The sequence below is a fragment of the Euprymna scolopes genome, chromosome 14, assembly GCF_053919585.1.
Source record: "Euprymna scolopes isolate OS-2025 chromosome 14, ASM5391958v1, whole genome shotgun sequence".
Classification (NCBI taxonomy): domain Eukaryota; kingdom Metazoa; phylum Mollusca; class Cephalopoda; order Sepiida; family Sepiolidae; genus Euprymna; species Euprymna scolopes.
The window spans coordinates 23985983-24013389 of NC_136495.1; the positions used below are offsets into that span (position 1 = coordinate 23985983).

The following is a 27407-nucleotide window of genomic DNA, read 5'->3' on the forward strand; positions in this document are numbered from 1 at the left end:
TTTTGTAACTGTTAAAAAACTGTATTAAATGTGATGCATTTGTTTTTTCATGTTTTTGTAAATAAATACATTTTTAAAATATGTAAATAGTTTGGCAAAAATAAATAAAAATTGATAAAAATGTTTAAGAATTAAAAATGATATGTATCAACGCATTCATCGTTTTTTGCATGTTTCTGTAGATAAATATATTTGTAAAATATCTAAATAGTTTGCCAAAAATAAATAAAGATTGATATAAAAAAAGTTTACGAATTCGAAACAATATTTTGTGACACATTCATTTTTTTTTTTCTTTTCCAGGTTTTTGTTAATAAATATATTTTAAAACCTAAATATCTTAAACACAAAATATTTTAATATTTTCTCCAAATATATAAGTAAGCAGTTTTGGAGAAAAGCAGAGGTATTGTTTCCATTTTGTGCTTTCATACCTCAATTAAGCTATGCGAGCACCCTCTGGCGACGGGTTTCAAAATTAAGCTATCCAATTTTTTCTTGTATAATCATTGAATGTCGCCAATAGTAATGGTTACTCTATTTTAAAATAATTATTATAACAGCAGTTTAAACTGCATCTCCCTCCCACCAAAAAAATAAAAAAATAAAATAAAAAATAATTAATTACATTTGAGCCATTGGTATCTATTTCTGTTTAATCTCCATGTGATACGATTACAAAATTAATGCGCGGAGCTAATTAAAGGGACCACTATTCCCCCGATTGAAACAAAAACAAACTTATATTTCTGCAAATGTCACCTGAAAGGCAAACATTTTTTATATATAGATATTTTCCGTGGTAATTGATGTTTATATTTCCATGCTTTATTTAAAACAGGAGAGATTCCTTGCTGCTATATCAATATCTTGTATCCCTATGACGTTGCCCGGGAATCTTTATTTTCATAGTATCCCCCCCCCCCATTCCCTAAAAACGACCCCCCCCCTTAAAAAAGAAAAAGATTTTGTTAAATTTTATTGCGGGAGGGGAAAAATACGAACAGTAGAGAATAGTTAAACACTCAGGAATTTTGAAAGAAAGAAAGAAAAAAGATACACTTTAATTTCTTTGAAGTATTTTTGTTTTCATTTTCAGAAGAATGATACTAACGAAAAGGGAAAACAATCCAAAATCCCTATTTTTTCTAAACAAATTTTTCTGGTAATTCAAGACAATTTAAATAAAGTAACAAAGTAATGCAACAAAAACATTTATTGAATTAATTTAAATTGTGAAAAAAGATGTACAATAGTCGAATGGGAATATTTAGTGCTTATTTAGAATTACACCTAATGAAAAAAAAAAATGCAGACAAATGTTTGATGTACATATTCGTCATGGAATGAAGATGTCAGATTCCAAAAATTATGTACATTGATCAAGTATTTTTTTTTTTTTTTTTTTACTAAGAAAATGAAATTTTATGAAGAAATGAGAGGGTCCGGGAGCCACCATTTTGTTTTAAAAGTCAAGGGCAACAATTCAATTTGGCTACTGAGATTTTGTTGGTACCTGTGTGTATATACAACTTTTTGTTTTTCAATTGAGACATTTGGAGAATGCATAGCAGAGGCAGACAAGTCCAATTTCAGGGCTGGATCGGAAATTCGCAGCGCCATTTCTGTGTTGGCTGACATGACGTTTGCCTCATCACACATTGTCTACACTCCCCTCTGATCACAGCATGTGCAAGATCATGTTGGTAATCTCCAGCATGTGCTTCGTTGCATGGGTGGTTCTGAAGTTTCTCTATTTTATGTTATCTGTCAACCAGTCATTTTGATATACCGAGTGTCATCTGAAGTTTCATTATCTGCTCTGAACGCCCTTTACATGGTGCTGGATGCTGCTGACAACGATTTTGCAGGCTGATCACCTCTATTCTTGGAACTTGGATGTGCATTGAGAATGAGATGGCTTGACCAATACTGGTTCACCTGGATGCTACTTGTTTTTTGTGGAGGCCCATGATGCAGGCACTGAGTCGATGTCTCTTATCCTAACCTCATATTTGTAGATCTCGTCGGCAGGTGCAGCCAATGTTGATGAATCATTATCGGTGCAACGTTGTACCAATACACTGCTTCCTCAACAGAGCACTTCTTTCTTGCTGCAATCTGTTTAATAATGCAGTGGCATTGTTCTGCGATGTCGTTACCTGCTGGCATGTAGGCACACTTAAACCACAGGCACACTCTCCAGCTGGCGGAAAACTCCCTGAATTCCTCACTAATAAAAGTAGTGTTGTTGTCAATAAGCAATTCCTACGGTAGGCCGCATTCCAAAAATATTAACTCAAGATGCTGGATAATGTTTCTGGAGTCCTGCAGCGACAACCGTTGCCAAATGGTAAAACGTACTAGATTGCAATTGGTGACCGTCAGGAGCTGTTTGCTGTCATATAGTGGATTATATCCATCCCCAGCCTTTGACAATTAGCTTTTACAGCTAATCCTTTCATCCAATGAACTAGGGCTGTATCAATCGTCTGAAATTCTTTAAGTGCTCGTTGGGAAAACCCACTGGACAAAATATGCTGTTCATTGGATGTTTGGATGTCCACTACTCTTATGTACTTCCGTGATTTGACTACGTGGTCATTTCATCACTCTTCGCAGTACAGACTTAGTCTTCTCTAGCCACCTTTGTGGTACCAGTGTCATGGGATCCGCAAATTTCTGACTCAGAGCAACATCCATGGACAGTTCGTACTTTTCTACCAGCAACTTTATTGTTTTCAATTGTAGCTTGAGCAACATTTTGCTGGTGACCTTTGGGCATCTTCTGGTCTTTCTAATGAATGTGTCCACTAGCCAGTGATACACGCTTACCGATTTTACCCTCCCATTGTAATGTCAGATTGATGCTCTTCAGTTTCACATCCAGTTCAGTTAATGTGTTGGACATCGTTCATGGATCGCAGCCAACAAGCATCCTTCAGAACAGCATCATCACGTTCCAGAAGCACACAGGTCACCAGAGAACTTGCACTTAGCCATATATTGACATCTTGTCCATGCACACACTAGAGGCCCGGTGAAGGATCTCTCTGCTTCACCCTGGCTATTGTTTCTTGGACCATTTTTCGGAGTGGAGCATTCTCTGTGGTGTCATCGGATCCTCAGGTCACGGCATTGGCCATTTGCTTTATAATACCCATTGCTACTTGGAGCCACCTACACGCTGGCAGATGTCCAATTAGTTTCCCCACACAGGAAGAAAATGACACGACATATCACAATCTTTGGGATGTTCGGAATCACACTTCATGCTTCTATCGCAAAGTACCACACTTCCCTCAGACTTCCAATCCAAGCACTCCCATGATGTCTTCTAGCCATTTCAGATCCTTGCTTTCCAGTTTGAGATTTTTGTTTGGCCGTCTCCTATCCCCTCTCTCTTCTAAAACAAATGATGCACAGAAATCTTTCTGCTTCTGAAACAAAATATTGCCAATGCAAGAAAATTCACCGTCTTTTATGCCATATGAGGCTTGCATCTATGCAAATGAATATAGGCTGCGTTGACTTGCAATTCATATTGAACCATGGTGACCCATACACAGTGGTTCTGAGGACGCTTGTGCAGGATAGTTAACCAATCGCAATTCCGCTATCAAAGGCTTCTGTTGTCCAAGTCCTCAGCTGTCTATCAATATGTCTGTCTCACCCAGGCAGAGAATTAGGGAGGATTACATCACAAATTAATTTGACCAATGAGAAAAAGCTGCAGGCTCAACTCATCTATGATATCACTGCATCAGGACAGACGACACATTAAGGTTATAAAACATTTCATCTGCTGGCATTCCGTCTCTGATTTGAAAGTTCTAATATTTCAGATCTGCATTAGATTTGATTCATAAATAAGATTTCCTGAATTCTATTTTTTTCCCTTAAACCTTAAATTTTAGAAATTTTTTTTAGAATCAAAATCCTGTAATAGACTTTGATCAAAATTGGAATAAAGATTCTAGACATAAGATTTAGGTGGTATTATTTCTTTATTTTAATCTTCATTAAAGGGGCATAAAAGTGGTGCAAAATTGTTTTGTTCAAGGAAATAATTTTATCTGTACTGGGACGGGTATTTTTTTTTTTTATAGTTCCTTTATAAATGCTTCACTATGCGAAAATCTGCCCTTGAATGTAAGAAGCAGTTTTATACTTGAAATTTCTTTAGATTAAATTCTTCATCTAAAGAACATGTCATATGTTAGACATCTTGAATATTTGGATTGTTGGTGCTTTCAACAAGCACGATATCTATCGGCACAAATTGGGATTTATGGAATCGACTGAAAGAAAATGATTGAAGCCCTTAAGAATTTGAAAGCCACAAAAAAAAAAAAATGTAAAAAGGCAAACGACACTTAGCATGTAAGAGATTAGGGTTCAAAAATTAAACAAGAATACTGGTAGAACATAACATTTCTGCATGATTTATGACATTTATTGAATGAGTTTTTACCAGTATTGATTGTTAGGTGACGGGTTGGCAATTTTCAGTGTAGAAGTACTGTTTTATTTTAGGTGTGTGTGTGTGTGTATGCACACGAAAGGGCAATTTAAGGTCAGGATGGTGAGTGAGTGGGAGGTGAGAAAGAGTTACTTTCTAATTTTTCTATTTCTCTGTCATCTTCTGTGTGTATCAGCGCTCACTGCATGGTTTACAAATTGGAAGAAAGGAGAGTTTTATGGTAGATGTAGTTTATGTATAGCACACATTTCAGTACATATATTTTGTAAATAGAGCAGAACAATTATGGAAGTATTGACCATGTAAAACTGATTAGTATCTTTGCGCTTCACTGGGAATTGTTATATATACATATATATAATAAGAATACCTGTCCCAAAACAGGTAAAAATGAATTCCCTCAAACACTCTTTATCTGTGCCTAAACCTAAACGTAGATTACATGAACAAAACTTCTTTCTTAGAACTGCACACCTGTGGAAATCTCTTCCGTCTTTCTGCTTTCCAGCTGATTACAATATGGCCGTCTTCAAGTCCAATGTAAACAAGTTCTCGAGTCATTCCCCTTAAGTAATCCAATTTACCAAATTTACAATTCTAACGATTACTATATTGTTCTTTTGACCACTGCACACTCTTTAACCCTTATCTGTGAGCAGTTTCAGGGCTTTGGTAAATGGTGAGTCCCTTGTAAAAAAAAAAAAAAAAAAAAAAAAATAGTTTGGCACCACTTTCATGTCTCCTTACAAAGATTAAAATCAATATACAGAAGTCTTGGGCACATTTCAAGTTCTTATATCTGTTGAACTATGAAAGGTAGTGACATGAAATTGTTAAAATTAAATTAAAATTAACTAAATTCATTAATAATTATATATACGTCAGGCAAGTTGTTTTATCCTTAATAGTTTTTGAGATATTAAATGTTTAAACGTGTTCACAACTTCTGAAACAGTCTGTATAATGATACTAAACTTTACAAATTCAAGTTAATCCTATTTTTGTAAAATTTTAACATGTATTATACATAAATTAGTAAATATCCTGCACTTTTGCATTTTAGCTTTATTTGGTTTTTAGTTTTGAAGAGTGGAAAAAATCATGAAAATTTCTCTGGAAATAGGCATAATCTTTGTAAATAAGCTGTTGGTTTTAATTTATTTCCAAATTTTAATTTATTATGAAAAGTTTTTATTTTTTTTTATTTTTAAATCATGTATTCTTCCACTAGTGACTTTTAAATCATTTGTTCTAAATTATTTATTTGGACGCCGTTCGTTGTTTTAATTTATTTCCAAAAGAAAAAAGTGTTCGTTTAAAAAAATGTCATTTGATTCAATGAATGTTCTTGTAATTAACGCTTTCTGTTGTTGTACCCCCCCCCGAACACTTTTGCAAAAGTTTTGTAAATTTCCTAATTGTCTCTCCTTGTCCCAGCTCAAACGCTTAAAAAAATGAGAATGAAAGAAAGCTAACTTGCAGAAGTGCTGAATATTCTCCAATTTTCAATTTCTTTAGACAAGTCAGGCATAGACGTTATGTTAGATTTCAGAAAGTATTGTGACTTTTATTAATGATTAATAATGATGGGTAGAATTTAATTTGGATCACCCTATATAAAGACAGACATCCAAATTATTTTACATATTTAAAAATAAATAAATAAAAACAATAAACTAGAGAAAAAAGTTCCATAATGTAGTAATAAATGTTTTAAAGGGTGAGGAAAAAGGATGAATAAATATTTTGAAATTCCAGAAGGTTTTCATTTGTCATGATTCGCGATGTAGTGCAAGAAGCCGACTGAATCTGACTAGGATGTAAACTCAATTGCAACAAGATGAGTTTCATAAATATTTTGATATTCTAAAAGGCTTTCATGCATATTAAATAATATTTAGTATATTATATAAAGGACTGTTGTTTGTATGTATGTATGTATGTTTGTATGTTTAGGTAAAAGTCCAAAACTACTAAGCAAAGACTCACAAAGTTTATATTTTCTTGATTGAGACTTCCCCCAGATGTATAATATCCAAAATATATATATAAAAAAATTGTTCTACTTGGAATTGTCCGGGATCAATAAATGTAAATTATGAGATTTCATTTTCATCTATTTGAGTTATTTTCATTATCAACATAATTTCTCTTCATGTTATTGTGAAGGTGGGTGGAGGGAAGGAATTACTCAGGATCAAGAATATCATGTTTTGTTCTATTTCGCATTGAGCAGGAACAATAAATGTAAGACTACCGTATTACATTTAAAAGGGATAAGTCTAGGAAATGAACTATATTATTATTGTTTGTTTTTAATTAAAACAAAGGAGAGGAGTGGATGGAGCAGAGGATAAAGAGAAAGTTGGAGAGAAAAATAGAAAAATGAGTGAGAGGAAAAAATATAAAGAGGTTTTCATATAAAGATGTTACACATATTATGTAACTTCTATGTAGTTTTTTGACACCAAGAAATGCTGGCTTGCCCTGTCAGTAAAATATATGTACTATAAATAAATACTGATATAATGGGTCATGGGTGATCTAGTTTAAATCAATGAATATGAACAACATGGATGTGCCCGACAAAGAATGTTTACAAGCGGAACAACCAATGTAGTAAACACAATACAGAATGGATATCAAAGACATCTGCATGGAGGGACTCAAGAATGTCGCTTCCCTTCTTTTCATGCCTTTGGACTGAAGTAGGCGAATTGCAAATGAAAAGGACTCAATGACTCGCATACCAGCATTTTTCATCTTTGCACACATTCGTACACACTTGTGATAGTCTGGTGAACAGAAACAAATTGCCACTCACAGGTATACATGCGTTGACAAGAACAAGGTAAATCAACGCACACATATACACAATGCCACACTTCCAAATACTCACGTATATATCTGCACTATGAACATTTTGACTTGCAATTACTTACCCAACTTTCTTCACCAAACACGTGTTTGCATAAATGAACGTTCTTGAATTGAAAGCCATGTTTAATTTCAGAAAAGTTTTCGATAGATAGCTATTCTGTACAAGTCCTGGAAATGAAAAGTTGTTGGTGGGTAGCTGTTCTGTATAAGTTTTGGACTTTAAAATTTTGCAACAAATCTTTCTCGTGTGGATGCAGAAAAATTCAGTTCAAGAATATTAAAGAATTCAATATTTTTAAAGAGCAATTCTCGTTTCTGATTGGTTGCTAGCAGAACGTGGCTCCATTTGATTGGTCAGTTCCTATCACTGGTGTCTATAAGTAGAACCTTCTAACTTTCTTTAATCATATCCTCTTGGTATATCTAAATATTGCAATATTATTGAAAGGAACTTTTATATTTTTATCTTTTGTATAACAATGTAATAAAGTTTCATTTCTCTGTTTATGCTTTAGATAGCACTTGCTACCTGGCGACCTTTCCATTCTCTGAATGTTTTATTTCCATTTTATTATTACACTAGCAGGAGTATCCGGCATTGCCCGGGTGTTTGGAGGTGTGTGTGGTTTTGAGTAAATCAAAACAAAAGAATAATAAAAAATCGTTGCCCGGGTGTTTGTGTCTGGAGGGAGAGGGGGGGGGGTAAAATAATAAAAAAAAAGGTTTTGGTAGGTAAGTATGAAGGACCGAACCTGAACCCGAACCCTTGAAGCGAAGTTGGAAATTAAAATGTGAAAAAAAAACGCGTGACGTTAACCACTGGGCCACCATGAGATAGTAACAGAAACATGTTTGAATTTATTTAAGTATTAAGAATTGGCAGATGCCAGTACTTAATGACTTAAGAGCAGTATTTTATTTACTGCAGGGCAGCTGTTTTTTAGTTGTTTTTCTTTTTGTTTCCCCAAGATGTTGAGGGGAAACCAGCTCCCCATAAAAAGGGGATTGTCCAAATTGAATAGCAATTGTCTGATATAAGGAGAAAGTCCACATTGATCAAAGCTGATTGCTTTTGGACGTTCCTGGCAATTGCACCGGGAATGATGTCTTAAGCTTTGTTTCGCTTTTATTATTACACGAAAAAGCCCAATCCACACGTGGTGATCAAAAAATGTTGAATATTTAGCTTTTCAAACTCAGGCAAATTAAATAGACAGGCGACCCCCGTTGTTAACTCATAGATATTATCATTTAGACGTAATATAAAAAGTTTTAAGTGAGCCGACCGATCGCTTCTTGGAAAAAAGCCTTTCTCGGACATACACAAAAAGCGAACATACATACACACACATTTTCGCTTTTATATATATAGACTAGCTATGTAGGAGAGGGTGACCCTGTTTTAATATTATAAAAAAAAAATATGATAAGAAAAATTGGAAAGACCAATACAAAGCAAAACAGCGAATAAACGTAAAAAAAAAAAAAGAAAAAAAAAAGATGTAAAAGAGGAAAAAAAGTTTAGGTAGAAAAACAGGCTCGAACCCAAAACATCGAGGCTAAGGCGGAAAAAAAAAAATGCCCGACACGTCACCCCTACACCAAAGAGACATACACTTAATAATGGATAAAATTAAACCTTTAAAAACGCTTGCAGGTGGTTGAAACTAACTCGAACGTTTTCTAGGTCAAACATGACGTCATTGTCGTAGTAGCAGGAGCAGAGAAAATGAAGGAACGATTTTTTTCGGCATCCCTCCCTGTACAAAACTGATGATTTTAGGGTGAAGGAATTAAATGTTTTTGGCCAATTTTTCGATATTTTTCGGGCGAAGGTTGGAACTTTAAAATGATACCTACTGGCGAAAATCCGTGACCCGTGTGGAAAGTTTTTGCGAGACATATAAACAAACACACATACATACACATATTTTCGCTTTTATTTATATATATATATATATATATATATATATACTAGCGGGGGGGGGTACCCAGTGTTGCCCAAGTGTTTGGAGGTGTGTGTGCTCGGGCGGGGATGGGGGGGGGTGTTAATCAAAACGTAAGAATAAGCGAAGTAAAAAAAAAAACTAAACTAAAAAAAACAAAAAAAGAAAACAGAAAAACGAACGTTAAAACCTCTTTAAAAAATCTGAAAAATAAAAACCAAAAAAGCAAAAACACGTGAAAAATGGCTTAAATAATCCTGTTTCCATATTAAAATTAAAAAAATCGAAAAAAAAGACATCTCGGACCATGATTCGAACCCAAAATGTTTAGATGATGAGGCCGCACTCTAAGCAACTGAACTAAGATGACGTCACCACAATTGTGTCGCTTTTTCAAATATTTAAACTAAATCAGGTTACGACGTCGTATGACGCATGCGTAGAAGCGAATTCGTCATGAGAGGAGGGTTTTTGTTGACCCCCCCCTCCCACACCCGTAGAAAAGTAATGATTTCAGGGTGAAAAAATTAACGTTTTTGGCCAATTTTTCAATATTTGTCGGGTGAAGGTTGGAAGTTTAAATTGATACCGATCTGGCGAAAATCTGTGACCCGTGTGAAAAGTTTTTGCAAGACATACAAACACACATTTTCGCTTTTATATTTATAGATATAGATATCCCATTTTCTTCCTTTGCTAAAAACATAACTTTTATACACAATGTATATAAATTGTTGGTGTGGTTCTTGACTAACCCAAATTAAGATGGCCTCTATCAAGGTCAGTGACCACACTACAAGCTAAGCTGATTTTTCACAAGAAAAATCTGTACCTTTTTCATCCAAAAGAATAGATTGAGTTTCTAATGCTATCGCCATTTTGATTATTCATCTGAGAAATTTCCTAAGTGGTTCCTGTAAATGAAACCATTGTTTTCACGCCAAAATATGCATTTATTTTTAATTGCGAATCTCTTCTTTAAAATGGCTGCCTAGTCAAAGCTGTTTTCTAGAAATACACTGTTGCATGATGGGAAAACAAAACACCAAACACTTTCTTTTCGCTTTCGCAATGAGTGATTTAAATTTTGAATCGCATTCAACCATTTTTTTTTTTTTTTTGTTACTTTTTCTGTTGTGTAGATAATATAACCCCTCCTCTGGTACAAACACAAGTTATTTTCCAGTTTATTAACCAGCAAAAACGTTTCTGTCGATGCAAAACAAATATGAAGAATATTTTCATACTTTGTTTTTTTTTTTTTTTTTTTTTTTTTTTTTTTTTTTTTTTTAATACAAAACTATCAGGAAGACCCGACGTTGTTCAGAATTGACTAAGGAACGCTACTAGTTTCTTTTTCAGTATGCTCATAACATCATGTTACTTTCTTTATTATTGCTCCTTTTTTTTACTCCTTACTCTAGTCAAAGAAACAAAAAAATTTTAGAAAAGTCTCCAAATTAGTATCTTATACATACACTTTAAATATTATTAATGTCGTATACTTAGTTTAAGTTTTAAGGAAGTTCTTCCCCCTATAGTTCACTTAGGTCTGCATGTAAAGTTTCTACACGTAAAAAGAAATGTACAGATTCACAACCACTTCCATTGTCTTCCTTGCTCAGCATCTGTTTACATAATAGAAAAAGAAACACCTGGGTCAGACAGCAAATGACATCACCACCATACGAATGGCAAAACATTGATGGATAGTTCTCATTTGTATTTGTAAATGCACAGATAACAAATGGAGCGACAGAATCGACCTCAAGACAATGCAAAAGACCAAGAGAAAGGCACACACACCCAGTAGAGAGACGACCTAGATAACCCACTAGGTTTTATTTGACCATACATAGCCAGGGATAAGACAAGATGGAGAACCCCTCCCCCCCCCAAAAAAAAAGGGAAAGGTTCATCCTCCAGGATCCAGGAGTGATAAAAAAATATATTCTTGACGATATATACAGTAGTGTCCAAAACTAAGGGAGTAAATTTTATAACCTAATATTTGTTAGAAATAACAACTGTGAAAAGCTGAAATTTTGACAACTGGTAGTCGTTATCATCCATAATAACATATTAAAATTTGAATCATTTGCAAAGGATAGAAAAAGAATTATAACAATTATTTATTTTCAAAATTTCTAACAAATATTAGGTTTTAAAATTTTGTCCTTTAGTTTTGGACGCTACTGTATATATATATATATATATATATATATATATATATAGGGTGTTCCACAAGTCGTGAATGCATTTCCGCAGTAAATATCTTAAAAACTACTAAGGATATAAAAAGCATGCCGATATATATATAAAAGCGAAAATGTGTGTGTGTGTATGTATGTGTGTTTGTGTGTCCGCTAAAAATTTCGACAGACAGAACAAAAATTCACAAACTTAGTATCATATTGAAGTTCCATCCTTCGCCCGAAAAATATTGAAAAATTGACCAAAATGTTAATTTTTTTCACTCCGAAATCGACAATTTTCTACAGGGGGGGGGTCAACAAAAACCGTCCTCTGATGACGAGGATTGGTTCTACGCATGCGTCAGATGACGTCATGCTCTGATTTAGTTTAAATAGTTGAAGAACTGACTAAATTTCATGTACGTCGTGTTAGCTCAGTTGGTTAGCGCGTTGGGTCATTATCTAAACGTTTTGGGTTTGAATCGTGGTGTGAGATGTCTTTTTTTTTTCTTTTTTTTTTTTCGATTTTTTAAATTTAAATATTGAACCAGTGTTATTTAAGCCATTTTTCACGTAACGTTCGTTTTTCTGTTTTTTTTTTTTTTTTTTTTTTTTACTTTGCTTATTCTTAGGTTTTCATTAACACCCCCACCCCCGACCACACACCCAAAAACACCTGGGTACCCACCGACTTTTTAAATTTTAATATCGAAACAGGCTTATTTAAGCCATTTTTCACGTGTTTTTTTTTTTTTTTTTTTTCAGAAGTTTTAACGTTCGTTTTTCTGTTTTCCTTTTAGTTTTTGTTTTCTCGATTTTTACATTTAACATCGTTCGTTTGCCTTACGTTAGTTTTTTTGTGTTGTTTTTGACTTCGTTTTAATTTACCCGACTTTTACAAGCTATTTTCGAGATATTTTTTGATCGCCGCGTAGCGGGGAAAACAAACTGGCTTCCAGCGCAAAACTAGGTCAAACATCACACAACTTGACGTTGTCGCATCTGCTAATTTCGGTTTATAAACGTCAACTTAACACACTTATCAATGCATCTGTTCTCGTGGTCGAGATGGTTAGGTCGCAGGGTTTTTTTTTCCATTTCCTTTCCACCTCCGCGTCAAAGGTTCGGGGTTCAAGCCTACCTTTCTACTAAAACTATTTTTTTTTCTTTTACACCTCCAAACAACCAGCCAACGTTTTTTTTTTTTTTTTTTTTTTAAACAGGGTTGTTTTAATCTCCCCCCACCACCACCAGCACGCATCCCCAAACACCTGGGCAACGTCAGGTACCCCCCGCTAGTATATAAATAAAATCATTAATATTACAGTTGGACCTGATTAATTTAGCTTTAATATCACGTCACTTTCATTTAACATACATAATTCAGTAGATATAAAGTCTTGAAATTTGTCCAAGACTTCTGGAACACACTGTATGTATGTATGTATATATGTATGTGTGTATAAATGTCTATATAATAATTAAAAAAAAAATAACAATATTTCAAAAGTACATGAAAATGAATGAATAATCAACAATAAAGCAAGGGAAAGATAGTCTTCTTCTGTCAAGAAGTGACAATCACCATATATATATATACATTATATATATATATATTATTTTGTTATTGTTTTTTATCAACGATAGTAACAGTGTGGGAATGCCACCATTGTTTTCAAATTCACTTAACTAAGTGATAGTTTTGCTCCCTTAATATATTTTTACATAAATAAAACTTTTATAAATGTAAAATATATTTTATGTATATGTAATCTATATATAAAAAAGTTTATAATATAAATCTCACCTGTTTAAATATATGTATAGTTGTTTGTATGTATGTCTGCCTAAAACTTTCAACAGAAGCTGCGGATTTTCATGAGATCAGTATCATTTTGAAGGTCGCCATCTCGGATGAAAAATATCGAAAAATTGGCCCAAAACATTAATTCCTTCATCTTCAACTGGGCAGTTTTCTACAACAAGGTGGGGTCGATTTTTTTTGTGAGCCATTTTTGCAAGTCATTGTATCGGTTGGATTAACTTTGCCTAATTTTAACGTTCCGAACTTCCGGTCGTGTCATGGAGTAGGGGTAAGATGTCAGATTTTTTTTTTCACTTTCTTTTCCACCTTTGCGTCGTGGGTTCGAGCCTACCTGCCTACTGCCACGTTTTTTTTTTTTTTTTTTTTTTTTTGCTCAACACACACCTCCAAACACCTGGGCAACACCAGGCACTCAGGCTAGTTGTAGATAGTTGACATTTCCAGGTTCATGTTATTTCACAATGTAATTCTTATTCATAAACTGAAATCAAACAAAACTTTTCGGGTTTGTATTACTGTACACATAGATTCGAAAAAGTTGTCAAAAAACAAATATATAACAAATAAATGTTATCAAAGGCAAGATAAGTTACTTTTCTACCAAACTGGATATATTTTTTGTGTTTTTATTCAATGTAACATATTTATTCAGCTCGAAAACCATACAGTGTTTACCGATGTATTCGAACATTCAAGATGGCGTCTGATTCTCTCTTTAACACGGTAAGTGTGGGAAAAGATGTTATAAATAAAAAACCGGATAAAATACTGTTAAAAACTCGCTCAATATATGTTACCGTGACATAGGTTGACATATATTCGGCAGGCTTTTAACAGTATTTTGTAGTTTTTTATTTATAACACTTTTTTCCAAACTTACGGTGTTAAAAAGGGTGTGAGACGCCATCTTGAATTTTCGAATACATCGGTAAACACTGTATGTTTTTCGAGCTGAATAAATATGTTACATTGAATAAAAACATGAAAAATATATCCAATTTGGTAGAAAAGTAACTTATCTTGCCTTTGATAACATTTATTTGTTATATATTTGTTTTTTGACAACTTTTTCGAATCTGTGTACAGTAATACAAACCCAACTTTTCTATAAGAAAGCAGTTTATAAAAAAATTATTCATTTTATATTTCATACATGATTGAGTGCATATGTTCCTGTATGCATTTGTCATGTTTTACAAGTATTTTAATAAGTGATCTGATGAACTCTAAATCCTTGTGCCCCCTTAATATAAATACCCCTGAGAAGCCCAACAATAAGCAAAATAATACCCATACATAGTAGAGATCCCTACATGCCGAAAAACCTTCTACTCTAATAGTTTCTCGCCTCGAACTGCTAGATTTTGTCATTCTCGTCTGGGTTCCTGCTTCCCCGACTGTACTTGCATGCAGAAGTTCAAGTGTAATATAAACAGACATCTACATAGTATCTTTGCAAATTATGTCCCAAATAATAGCCACCTTTATCAAAGTGGCACTGTGCCTTGAAAAAGCAATATAAATAGTGTCCATTACGTGACCTCAGTGCTGCAACAGAAGAATTCCTTCAAATTCAATGGAAACAACCATTTAAAACACTTAAAGTTTTATTGTTTTGACGGTTACAATAATGGCCCTTTTCTTCTTTTGAACAACAAGCTTGTAAATAAAAAATCTTAATCCAACCAAATCAAAACACAATTTCAAGGAACACAATCCATTAGCCAAGAGCCCAAGGGCTCATCTTGTTTGAAGAAGCATACAAAACCTCAACTTTATGTCAGACCTTAGAAAACAAAGTGACCATGAGATGGCCAGAGGACCAACAGACCGTCCCTGCCCATCTGTTTAAATATATGTATCACTGGAACCACCTTAAAAAGACCACTTGAGATGATGGCTAGTCAACATCCACTTGAAATGACTAATCTGTTGTCAATCTATAAACATAAAAAACCCTACTCTCTTGGACAATATTTCCCAATTTTTTTACTTTTGTAGAATCCTTCCAATAATAGTGATGTCCCAAGGAAAAAAAAAAAAAAAAAAACACACACACACACACACACACACACACACACACACACACACACACACACACACACACACACAACCTTTTATCTAATACTAGGTAGATAGATAAAGATAGGTGTATCTATATATTCATATATATCTATGTATGGATTAATCTGCTTAACTAATGAACGGATTATTATGAATTTTGGAATATATATTCTTAGCAATCTGATGAGTAACATGAGTTCATTATCTTTTTATTCATTTAATCACTAGCAGTCATGCTCAGCTTTGCTTGGGCTCTGTGAGAGTGTTACTTTGGATCGACTGTGGTTAGTGTAGTGGTTTGCAAAGTTTACATTCAGTTTATGCTGCTTAAGTGTTCTTCATAAGACCGCTCAATTTTTTTCGACACATTGTCACCATGGAGCTGTACACACATTCAATTTTTATGGTGTTAATAGACTAAGCCTACTAACAAACTCGCTTAAATAGTCTCTATCGATTATTTCATATGATATTGTACCCAATCGATATGATTTCAAAAGTTAAAAAAAAAAAAAGTATTTGGGTGCCATCAGCTAGAATCAAAAGAAAAACTGTAACATTCAAAGCTGGTGACGTTACCACTGTACCAAGGTGACACGCATATGAACTGATTAAAGATGAATGTACAAATTCTATAATGATTTTTCAATTTGGACCCCCTTTTTGACCCCTTAAAAACTATTTTAACCGGCTAAAGATCCATAAAACGAGAACAGTCCATAAAAAATCCAATCATTTGAAGCCCCTAGCACTGCTTTGCGACTTTTAGTTTTGGAAGACATAATTTAAAAGTATGGAGACAGACAGACAGACATAGTGAGTTTTATAAATTAGACTTTTTTTTTTTTTTAACAAACTTCACCATTTATGAAGTGCGTCCCTCCCTGAAACTCACACCAGCCCCCCTCCCCTCCTCCAAACTTCATAGATATATTTAGATACAAAAAATATCATTCTCATATCGTTTCTCAACACATACGTTTAATTCTCACTTTACATAAGCAAACTTAATCCTATTTTCTTGCCTCCCCATGAGGACAGAGGTCGTTTTTTTGTATGTCAAGAAAATCAAACTCCCCACAAAAAAATTTGAACAGAACTAAAAATTACCTTAGTCTAGAAGGATTAACTGAGAAGAGAAAAGATTAAGTGCGGCATTAGAAGAGATACTACACTTTGCTCCTAGCCAAAAGACCAAGTGTTGTGTTTTGGAAAACGTGAATTCTTTAAAGTTTCCTTTTTCCTGGTTCTGAAAAATTTGTACATCATTCCCCCCCCCCTTTATTCTTGAAATTCTCAGGTGTTCAACTTTTGTATTCAGAAAAGTGCTTGAATTATTGTCTGATTTTCTTTCTTTCTTTAGGGTGCATTTAAGCGTGATAACAATAATTTCCGGCAACATCTACACAGAATTTTCTTTCTTCTTTCATGTCGACAATGTCATCATGAAGTTTTCCCACCAATTATGTTTTCTTAGAATAGAACTCTGTCGGACAAAGGAGTCGCGCAAGCATACAAAACAACTTGGTGATTATTCTTTAAGCCAGTGGTTCTCATGGCACATTAGTGTGCTGCGGAATGATCACTTGTGTGCCACAAAGAGATAAAGCTAAAAGTCATTTAATTTAATTTTGCTTAATAAAACCACTTAATTTCATAATCATGATGACACCCCTCAGTTTCAACTCTAAGTAAAAAAAAAAAACCCATCAAATTCTTATTGCAATTCTCAACTTCGTGCCAATGCGAACTGGGAATGTTTTATATAAACAACATTAAAAATAAAAACGTGAAAGACTTAAAAATATTGAGGAAGAGTAAGTGTCTCTCTCTCACATTTGCCCACGTATTACAGCAGTAGTTAAAAAACACCAGGCACAAATGTGCCACTCACATGCACCTTTATTATTCTATACGAGATATTGAATACAAGGTTTGTTTATTTTTGTGAATAAAAATTCTCATTATATAATCTTTTTTCTTTCTTTTTTTTTTTAATTGCAAAGCAGCTTTGAGTAGAAAATATTAATATTTTATGATAGGTGTGCCGTAAAAATTTAAATAAACTCAATAGTGTGCCGCCAGGTAAAAGAAAAATTGGGAACCACTGGTATAGATGGTTTGTTAAGTGTTGAGACATTATTATGCTAAACAAAGATGGCGGTAGTAAATCAAATCAGCGAAGAATCAATGCAGCCACGATCTTGAGATTTGAGTAATTCTTAATAACAAAGATGGTGGCAAAGAATCAATGCAAACATGATTCAGTCGTTTCAAGACGGAGGCTGACAGTGAACTGAATTGAATCCAAAATTCGATATTTTTATAATAAAGATGGAGGCTTCTGATTGGATGATTGTCCTAACCATAAGTTATAAATAAGATCGTTGAAATCATTATAAGTCAAGAACATTTTAACATGGTTGATAACCCAACCTGTGCTTGGAAAGTTTTGCTGCAGCAGGGACAGGGAATGGTAGCAAGTGTCGGGGCTTAAATGCATTGTTATTTCTGTTTTGCCTGCATTTCTCTGCAGCAGTTTTCCTGTTACTTTCATATGGGCAGGCACATGCACCTTTATTATTCTATACGAGATATTGAATTCAAGGTCTGTTGATTTATGTGAATAAAAATTCTCATTATATAATCTTTTTCTTTTTTTTTTTTTTAATTTTATTTCAAAAAGGCTTTATCAATAGAAAATATTAATTTTTTATGATAGGTGTGTCGGGAAAATTTAAATAAACTCAATAATGTGCCGCCATGAAGGTTGCCAGAAAAGATTGGGAACCTATTGCTTTAAGCAAATGAATTATGGTATTTTCTGTTCTTTTTTAATGGAAATCGCTCCAGACAAAGTATGAAACTACTTAATATAGGGTGTCCAAATAGTCGCTGAAGAGTTTTGAACTTAAATAGATTCTTTAATTTTTATATCTGTCTGTAATTTTAATACAATTTGACTAAGACATTGTGAAATTAAAAAAAAAAAAAAAATGCAAAATTCAAACAATTTTTATTTATGAAAAATGTCTTTTAAATGTTGCCCATTTTCAGCTTTGCATATTTGTGCTCTTTCCAAAACATTATTCATGACAGATTGCAGAATGTCTGGATTGCGATTTAACTTCTTTATTTTGTTCCTGATGTTTTCCTTCCATTCTTGCAGTGTTTGGAGTTTGTTAACATAGCCTCTTTCTTTAAGATATTTCCACAAGAAAAAGTCTGGGCTAGTCAAGTCTGGGGAATGTGGTGGCCATTTGACATTTGCCATAGCAAAAGATAATGTTGTTGCGAAAACATTGCCTGATTTTGGTAAAACAATTTTACAACTTGTATACGTTGTTCAACGCTATATTTATCCATAATTAATTTTTAAAAGATTATCTGTAAAATATCTGAAACAGAGAAAAATATAATCATTAATGGTAAAATGACAAAGATTTTCAACCCTTCGGTGACTTTTTGGACACCTTGTATAAAGAGCTTAAAAAATACTTTACAAGGGTAAAACTTAACCAAGTATAAGCATTAGATCGATAGGTTCTGGCAGAAAGCAACAACTTTCCCCCCTTTTCATCTCATGGAATGTGAGGACTAAAGGACAAAATAAAAGATTGTGTGAGAGAATGTGAGTATGCATGTTTAAGAGTGTGAGATTGAGTGATGGGGAAGTTATGCTTATATTGAAATAGTTAACTCCCAAAATGGCTTCTAGTTTTATCTGATAATCCACTTTTTGGAATTATAAAACAAAACATGTTCTCCCTTAATCCTACTATTAACCCTAAGTCTGAGTGACAACACATTCCTCCTTGTATTATTTGCACTCACAGATAGTGCGAATTCCGTCCCATTGTTGCGATCATTGCTGCATATGCAGAATTTAAAAGCATTCAAACTGCCAAATTGTTAAGTTTTGCTTCCATAGATCATTAAATTGCGCACACATGCCTGGTAGACTTTTCTCTTGGTCTACAGTGGTAACACTTTGCTGTTTAGTAAAGGCAAACGAGAGAATAAGAAATTGTAAGTAAGAATTGTTACAGGTGGAAATGGTGGGGCTGTGTGGGTGTTGTAAACCAAGTTTAATGTCAGAACAATAAATGGAACCAAATTGCAGTGACATTTTACCATTTATAGGAAGTAAGAAACATGTTATTACTGATCAGACCAAGTTATGTAGCTTTTACGAGTTCCTTGACTTATTCAACTCTGCCTCAAGAAACACGCACATACATACATACATACACATAGACACACATCTCCAGAGGTAGGTGTGTGTGTGTGTGTGTGTGTGTATTTATCTATCTACATATAAAGCTGGGTTATTTGTCACATTGACATTGATATTAAAAGCCCACTTTTCTATTTAAAAAGTAAAAACAAAACAAAAACAACTTAATATACTCAATCGTGGATATGCAAGCAATTTCTAAAAAGATAACAAAAAAATAAATAAATAACTCATTAATTCACTATTGTTTTTTTTTTTTTTTTTTCCTGTTTTCATATTAGGTGATTGCTTTAATTTAACTATCGTGCACTTTTCTACTTATGCATATTTTCTACATGATGGGCCTTTAATGATGTTGCAAAAAGATAAAGGCCTCCATCATCAAATACAAAATCTTAACACATGGTATAGCAATCAAATTACTAAAACTGTCTTACATGGTTAGTATAAAATGTTTATCTTTTGAAAGGGGCTTTGAAACAGTTAATGTAAATGGTATCAAAATGTCATGATCTATGTCTGCAATAATCGGTGAATTTTTGATATCTGCCATGATTTGGATTATTCAAACTACTGTTCTCATCTTGAGAATCTGTACAAAATTTCAAACAAAACCCTTTATTTAATCCATTGAAATAGCATGCTCTCATTTCGTCAGCTGTGACCAGGTAGAAATTTTGAGTAATTTGAAATTTTATTCTTAATATCGCCTGTAGTGAGAATTGAACCTTCAATCTTTAGAAGAGTGTCACTTAGAACTGAATTTTACTTTGTAGTTTATCTGTTATGCTATGCGTCGTTGTGACACAAAGATTCGTAAGTTTGACAAGATACAACTGAAGAATATCAGAGATTACATTGACCAAAACATTGTGAAAATAGCAAGAACAGCAGTCCGAAGAATCCAAATAATCTATAAATATAAAAGCGCAAATGTATGTATGTATGTATGTATGTATATACGCTTTTCCTCAATGTCCACAAAAGGCTTCTTTCAGAGAAGCGCTCGCTCGCTTCACAACTTAAAACTTTTTATATCATCTATAAATTGTAATATCTCAGTTAACCACGGAGCTCGCCTGTCTATTTAATTTTATTGACTTTCAAACGTTAATTATTTCACATTTCCCGCATCGGCATGCGTTACATTCGGTTTTCGGTATAAACAAAAAGTGAAACTCGACTCTAATCACAGGCCCAGAGCCAGTGGTCTCTAGAGAGCTAAGTAACGTTTGGTTAATGTCGACATCGTCATATCAAACAGTAGCTTTCATTTCGAGACGAGGGAGCGGGTTTTTAAAAACAAACAAACCGATTTATTGACCTCATTAAAAACTGTCCCGCACAAAATGCTAACTGCTGAATAGCTATCGCCGTCACCTCAATCAAAAACGCGCACCTGTTTTTTTTTTTCACAGTTTACTATTTTCCAACTGCGCGTCGTCAAGGCTTTGTTTTTTTTTCACGGGCACCTGTTTTTTTTTTTCACATTTCGGGTTTTTTTCACACACACCTACAAACACCCGGGTAACGCCGGGTACCCCTCGCTAGTCTATAATATAAATTTCACCTGTCTGTTTAAATGCATGCATGTATGTATGCATGTCTGCCTAAAACTTTTGACAGAGGCAACGGATTTTCACAAGATCAGTATTGTTTTGAAGCTTGACTTTTCGGATGACAAATATCGAAAAATTGGCTAAAAACATTCATTCCTTCACCCTCAACTGGGCACTTTTCTACAATGAAGGGTCGCTTTTTTGCTGACATTTTTGAAAGTCATCCCCTCTTTTTGATTGACTAGCCTTGATTTAAACCTTTGCTACTTCCAGTTTGGTGATGGATACAACGGAAAAGATGTCACATTATTTTTCACATTCTTTTCCTCTTTTGTGGTATGGGTTCGAGCCTGCCTACTACAATTTTTTTTTTTTTGCTTAACACACACCTCCAAACACCCGGTCAACGCTGGGCACCCAGGCTAGTACAAATTAAACCAAACTTGTTTTTTTATTTGACCATTTGCATATTGTGTCTCTCCTGTCAGGGGTAGACAACCACCGATGTTAATTTGCAATTTATAATTTAAACCGATGCTTGTCGACAAATCGATTTTTTAAATATATCATTTTAAGCAAAAACAATATTATGTACTTGTCATGTCGAAAATAGTAATATACCCAAAGATTACGAAAATTAATTCTGTAGAAAAACTGCTATCGTGTTTTTAGGAAAAAACAAATACAACCCCCCCCCTCAAATGTCTATCGCTGTAGACAACAAATATTGCAGTCATGAAGCAGTAATCTAAAATATTTGTTTTGGAGTTATGTCCCCTGTGTGTAGACTCCTGTCTACTTTATAAAGTCTAAGAAAAGCGCGATTTTACTCAATTTTCCATAAAAATTACTTTTAACTATAAATAACTTTCTACTTAATGAATTTTCGTGATTTTTGAATATATTACTATTTTCAGCTTGACAAGGAATATCGTTTTTGCATAAAATGACATTTAAAAAAAAATCGATTTGTTAACCGTATCTTAACAAACGCTTTTAAATCCTTTAAATTTATGTTGATTTTGACTATTCTCAATTAATGTAAACTGCCATAATTTCTTTATCTGATTTTCTTTTTGTTTTCTATATTTTCAGAACAATTTTGTGTATTTTGGGGATAGCACAGATTCCGGCTCTCAGTTGATGTACACAAGTGGCAACCATGCTTTGCCCACAGCGGTTAACCCAGCCGAAAGGACAGAATACATTGTATATACAGCGGCACCAGGGATGGGGTCTGCGACAGACTCCTCCTCGGGCTTGCCGCCACGTCGTTTACCTGAAGTAAACCCTGAACCCACAGAGAGCTCCTTGGCACAACCAAGGACGAATTTAATTAATGGACACATGGCTCAAAATGGATTTGATAATCCGATGGATTTATCCAACGGTAAAATGGTTCATGTTGGCGGTATGAAAAAAGAGGATTCTCAACAATATGATCCGCAGACAAATTACCATCATAATGGACTTTCTTCTGTTACCGTTGGAATTTCCGATACACATGGTAAGTAAAACGATTGGTGTGGATCATATGTATCACAAGTATATTATATGTCATAAATATGTTGTTATATTTCTGATTTTCTGGAATTTTTTTTATTTTGGATGTGTGGTTGGCATAATATTTCATTGTTTGGTATAATGTTGACTACTGCATTATGTAATCATTGCTTGGCATATTCAAGTTTTAAGTTTTAAAATTTTTTATGTTTTTTTATAAATTTTAATTCCTTCTATGAATAAGTCACCACCAAGGTCATTCCTATAACAGGCTAAGCGATCATGCAACTGCGTTCTTTTAATGGAGGCAATGTGCATAATTGATGTAGCTGTTGTTGTTGAGCTTCATTCATTTAATAATTCATACATTGTGATCAAATCAGATGATGATCATTGGCTTTCATATCTTCACTATCTTTCTAGTTAGAATTCTTTCCAGAAATATATCTGATACTTACAGGAGGGACCACATCAAGGTAGGCAACATCTCTAAATGAAAGTGTTTATGTGGAATGAACTGGATTTGAACTTGGATTTGAACTTGGATTTGAACTTTGCACATTCAAGATGTCAGTCCATGTTGTCAACCACTAAGCCACTGTCACTTCCCTGATGTAGCAGTTAAAAGTAGAGGAAAATTTCTTTGTAAGATTAGTTTGATATTTTTAGGTATTTTACAAATGCATAAAAAAACATAGTGTTTTGTAAATAAACAATGCTGTCAATATGAAAAGAAAGCCTTAAAGATTATGACATGAAACTTTTAGAAAATATATAAAACTAACAAGTTTTGCTCAAGAAAATAAACCGGTACAAACTACTGTGTTATTTGGATCAGTCGGACAACCGTTCTCATCTTGGATATTAATTTTCCAATGTTTTGATCGATATAATTTATTATCTACTTGAATCAATTACATACTGACAAGAATATAGTTGCTAGTGACATTCCACAGGAGTAATTTTCATATTTCAGGGCTATATGGACAAATTTATCTTTAGTTGATCTTTGACAACTAAATATTTTCGTTTACTAGCAAAATAGAAAAGTTACTAGCCAAATCCATGTGAGTTTTGGAATATGACATTTTCGTTCTGTGACGATTATTTACATAATAAAGTTTTTTCTGTATATTTTTAAATAAGTGTAATTCTAAATATGCAACAAAGTTTATGTTGATACTTGAAGGTATAAACATTCTAATTTCATCAGATATTTTTTTAAACAGTCTTCGTTAAAAAAAAAGTATATTGTTTATTAAGCTTTTATTGTTTACATAATTTAATTTTGTTCATTTTATTAAAAAAAAAAAAAAAAGTTGAAAAATACTTTTTATTCAGTAGTAAGCTTTGAAAGATTGTCAGTGAAAGAAATGCAACCGTCAAAAGATAAGCGTTTTATTATTTCTAGTGGCCACTTTGAAAAATCACTCTCAAATGCGACTGTTTCACTCGCAATTTAGAGTCCTGTATTTACAGTTATCAAAGTCTTGGGCATTTTTATGGACACATTTAGTAGTTGAAAAATTGATTAAAAAACATTTTTTTTAATTGCATTTTCATCCAAAACAAGGCACAGTGCAGTGATGTAGGGGGTTACTATCTGAGACATAATTTGTAGGGGTACTATATAGGGAGTTGAGCAGCAAGATAGTGGGGGGAATTGTTGATTGCCCATTATTTACTACACTGTTGTAGATTTTCCAGAAATCATGAGTTCCTAATTTCTGCGCTTCAATACATTTTCTGGTCGTTTCAGTATATTCTCTCTTGACTGTAGCAATTTCCTTCTTACAATTAATTCTAACTTCTATAAACTTTTGTCTATTTGTACTGGATTTATATAATATAAATATATATATAAATCTTCAGTATGCATGCTGCCTTTGAGCAATGGCAGTTGCACAAGTAGAAGTAAATCATTGGGGAGAGTGGGGTTTGCTATCAAACTTATTATTCCTTTTTATTTTCTTCTATCACTAATGAAAAAGAAGACATCCTCGTTGGTTTTAATTTAATTTCTAAGTCCGGTGTCACATTTTTTTTTTTTAAATACTGGTTTTTTGGATTCTGATAAATTCTCCGATAAGAGTCGTATTTCCTTTTTTTTTTATTGTAAATTTTAAATCTAAAAATCTGCGTTTCCAGTAATGTGTCTGGTTGACAATCATAAAGATGTGTATTATTTGCATTCTTCTAACTACTACTTTTATCTTGAGTGTTATTTGCACAACGTTTCAGCTGATGTAACCTCCGATCTTCTCCAGGTGTATTTTGTCGAACTCGGAAATTTTCATGGGATTTCAAATATGATTCATCCAATTTTTGAGCTTTAGACAAACATTCAGACATGTGAATGTAAATAACATCTACTTGTCTTTTTACATGGCTTGTTGCACTTTGCTAATTTTTTGCCAAATAAATTTGATTTAATTTGAAAAGTTAATATGAAATTGACCCAGCCCCACTGTATGACTGGAAGAAATGTTACAGTGGACAGCTGAAGTTTTGGATCAAGACAATGAAAAAAAGATGCCAAGCTGATTCTGGTCTCTCACCTCTATGGTATACGTTGCTGGAACTGCAAATGGCTCATGCTCATGTCTACAGCAGCATTGGATCATCAGGCATGGTCGACTTCAATTCAAGATGCGGTCAACTCAACAAGTGGAGCTGGCTCAATAATAATTTATACGACTGATGGATATTGGTGGGTATATCAGCTGGTAGATATATTAGTTATCTATATATATATATATATATATATATATATATATATATATTTGTTTAGGTGTGAGCCATAAACAGGATGTATTATACACAGGGGATCAGCAAAGATCAAACAGATGACCTTTCTGGAAATGGGCCCTGCAAAATAATTGATTTGAAATGCATTGTGAGAATAGCATCTAAGATGAGAACAATAGTGCAAAGAATGCAAAAAATACACATTGTCAATCATTATCTCAAAAATTCCAGAACAGGGTTTAAAAAAATATATATATATATATATATATATCTTTTTTTTTTTTTTTTAACATTGTTTCACCGTTGCTTTACAAATGTACGAACAGTTTATGATGCAGAACTTTAACCTTTGTTTTTTAATTCATTTTTAGTCCAGATGCTGTATCTTGGTCCGATAAAGAGAGATCATGGTAATATATTTTTATTCAATTCTGCAACATTTTCAAATGGGATACAAAATATCAGCAACACTGCAATTCAGAAATGACTAAAAAAAATAAAATGGAAACGTCATAAAGATATCCTGTTTGTTTTTTGGTTAGAGTCAAGATTGTCATCCTTTTTGATTTCTGGTTTCTGCTTCGGAAACTAGACAGTGTAGTCAAGCAAGATATGGTCTCTTTCTAATTAATGATTATCTTCCTCTCAGATAACATGTAAGCTCCTTTCTTTCCCCATGTTAAGAATGGCTTTCTTATCTGCTTGGTCATGTCTAATTATCTAGCCAAGTTGGATGGCAAAAACTGGGAGTTAAAATGAGCAGATAATCTTGACTATAACTGATATTTTTATAATTAAACTAAACATAGTTTCGTGAATAGATGATTCAACATCTGACAAAATATGGCTATTAGATTGAGATGTAAATTTAAATCTTTTTTAATCACCAAATTTAAAAATCCTTTATTCGGAACATCAGAAAGTTTCCGCAGATGCTCTACTGGCTTGGCAGGAGAAGAGTAGGTTCATGTGTCTCCTTAAATAATGGCAATGAAGAAGTGCGTATAGAGCTAAGTCAATTCATGATCATCCTCTGTGTAGTGAGTCACCTATGTAGTGAGGAAGTCTTGCATAGCGGGGCCAATTGCTCCGTTCGTCTTTATTGATCAGTTCAGATTAAAATATTCCGAGACAATTGGCATATATTGATCATTTGTGATTTCACACTGACATGGTTACATGTCTCAAGTCTTTCTCCAATTTTATTTAGTGTATCTATAAATAATGTACAAATCTTATATTCTTTGAATTATTCAGATTCTGGCCGATGTAACCATTGAGGTCAGAGTTTATATTGGACAAAATAATGGGAACAGTATTCGAAATAATCCAAATTATCAATTCTTGTCTAAAAGTTCTCTAACATCTTATTAAATTTATGTTTCAGAAATTTAAAGATGAGGATTGATTATTTGGATTATTTGGATAACTATTATCACTTTGATTGTTCTCTTCATAACGTTTCAGCCGATGTAACATCCAATCTTCTTAAGATGTATATTTCCAAACTTCAGAATTTTCTGCCGATATAAAATTTCAATCTGAACCCATGGAGTTAGATTATGATAGTTAAAAGAGTTTGTTACCTATCAGCTCTGAGTGACAATCTTCTTGAGTTTGCAGGTTCAGTCTGCACTACAGACGATAATAGCTAAGAATAATATAAAAATCAGCAAACTTATATCCAGTGATAGCTAACAGAACGAGAACAATCTACTTTTGTGGATTAAATAAAAGGTGCAGTGTAGAATTCTGTATGGATTTCCGAGTTCAACTATAATGGTTGCCAAATTTGAAAAAATACACCGGAAGAACGTTGGAAGTTGTATTTACTAAAACGTTAATATAACAAAATAAGAATGATAGTCTGAACATTCAAAAGAATTAGAGGCTACTGTGATAGGGAACAGATTTATAGGGGAATGTGAGGAGAGTGTTGGGCAGCATGATGTTTGTTCATATTACAT

The 27407-nt window shown here is 33.5% G+C and overlaps 1 protein-coding gene across 7 annotated transcripts in view; it reads left to right on the plus strand.

The window, feature by feature from the left end:
* LOC145292912 (recombining binding protein suppressor of hairless-like) overlaps positions 1-27407 on the plus strand; it is a 438485-nt gene that overhangs the window by 243020 nt on the left and 168058 nt on the right. For 4 of the 7 annotated variants that reach the window (XM_080139064.1, XM_080139060.1, XM_080139065.1 and 1 more), the window contains exons 2-3: positions 22285-22696; positions 25812-25850. In XM_080139064.1, coding sequence (XP_079995190.1) covers positions 22333-22696; positions 25812-25850 — 403 coding nt within the window. In that variant the 5' untranslated portion in view covers positions 22285-22332. The remainder of the gene's footprint in view (positions 1-22284; positions 22697-25811; positions 25851-27407) is intronic. The other 3 variants (XM_080139066.1, XM_080139062.1, XM_080139061.1) reach the window with 1 other exon arrangement.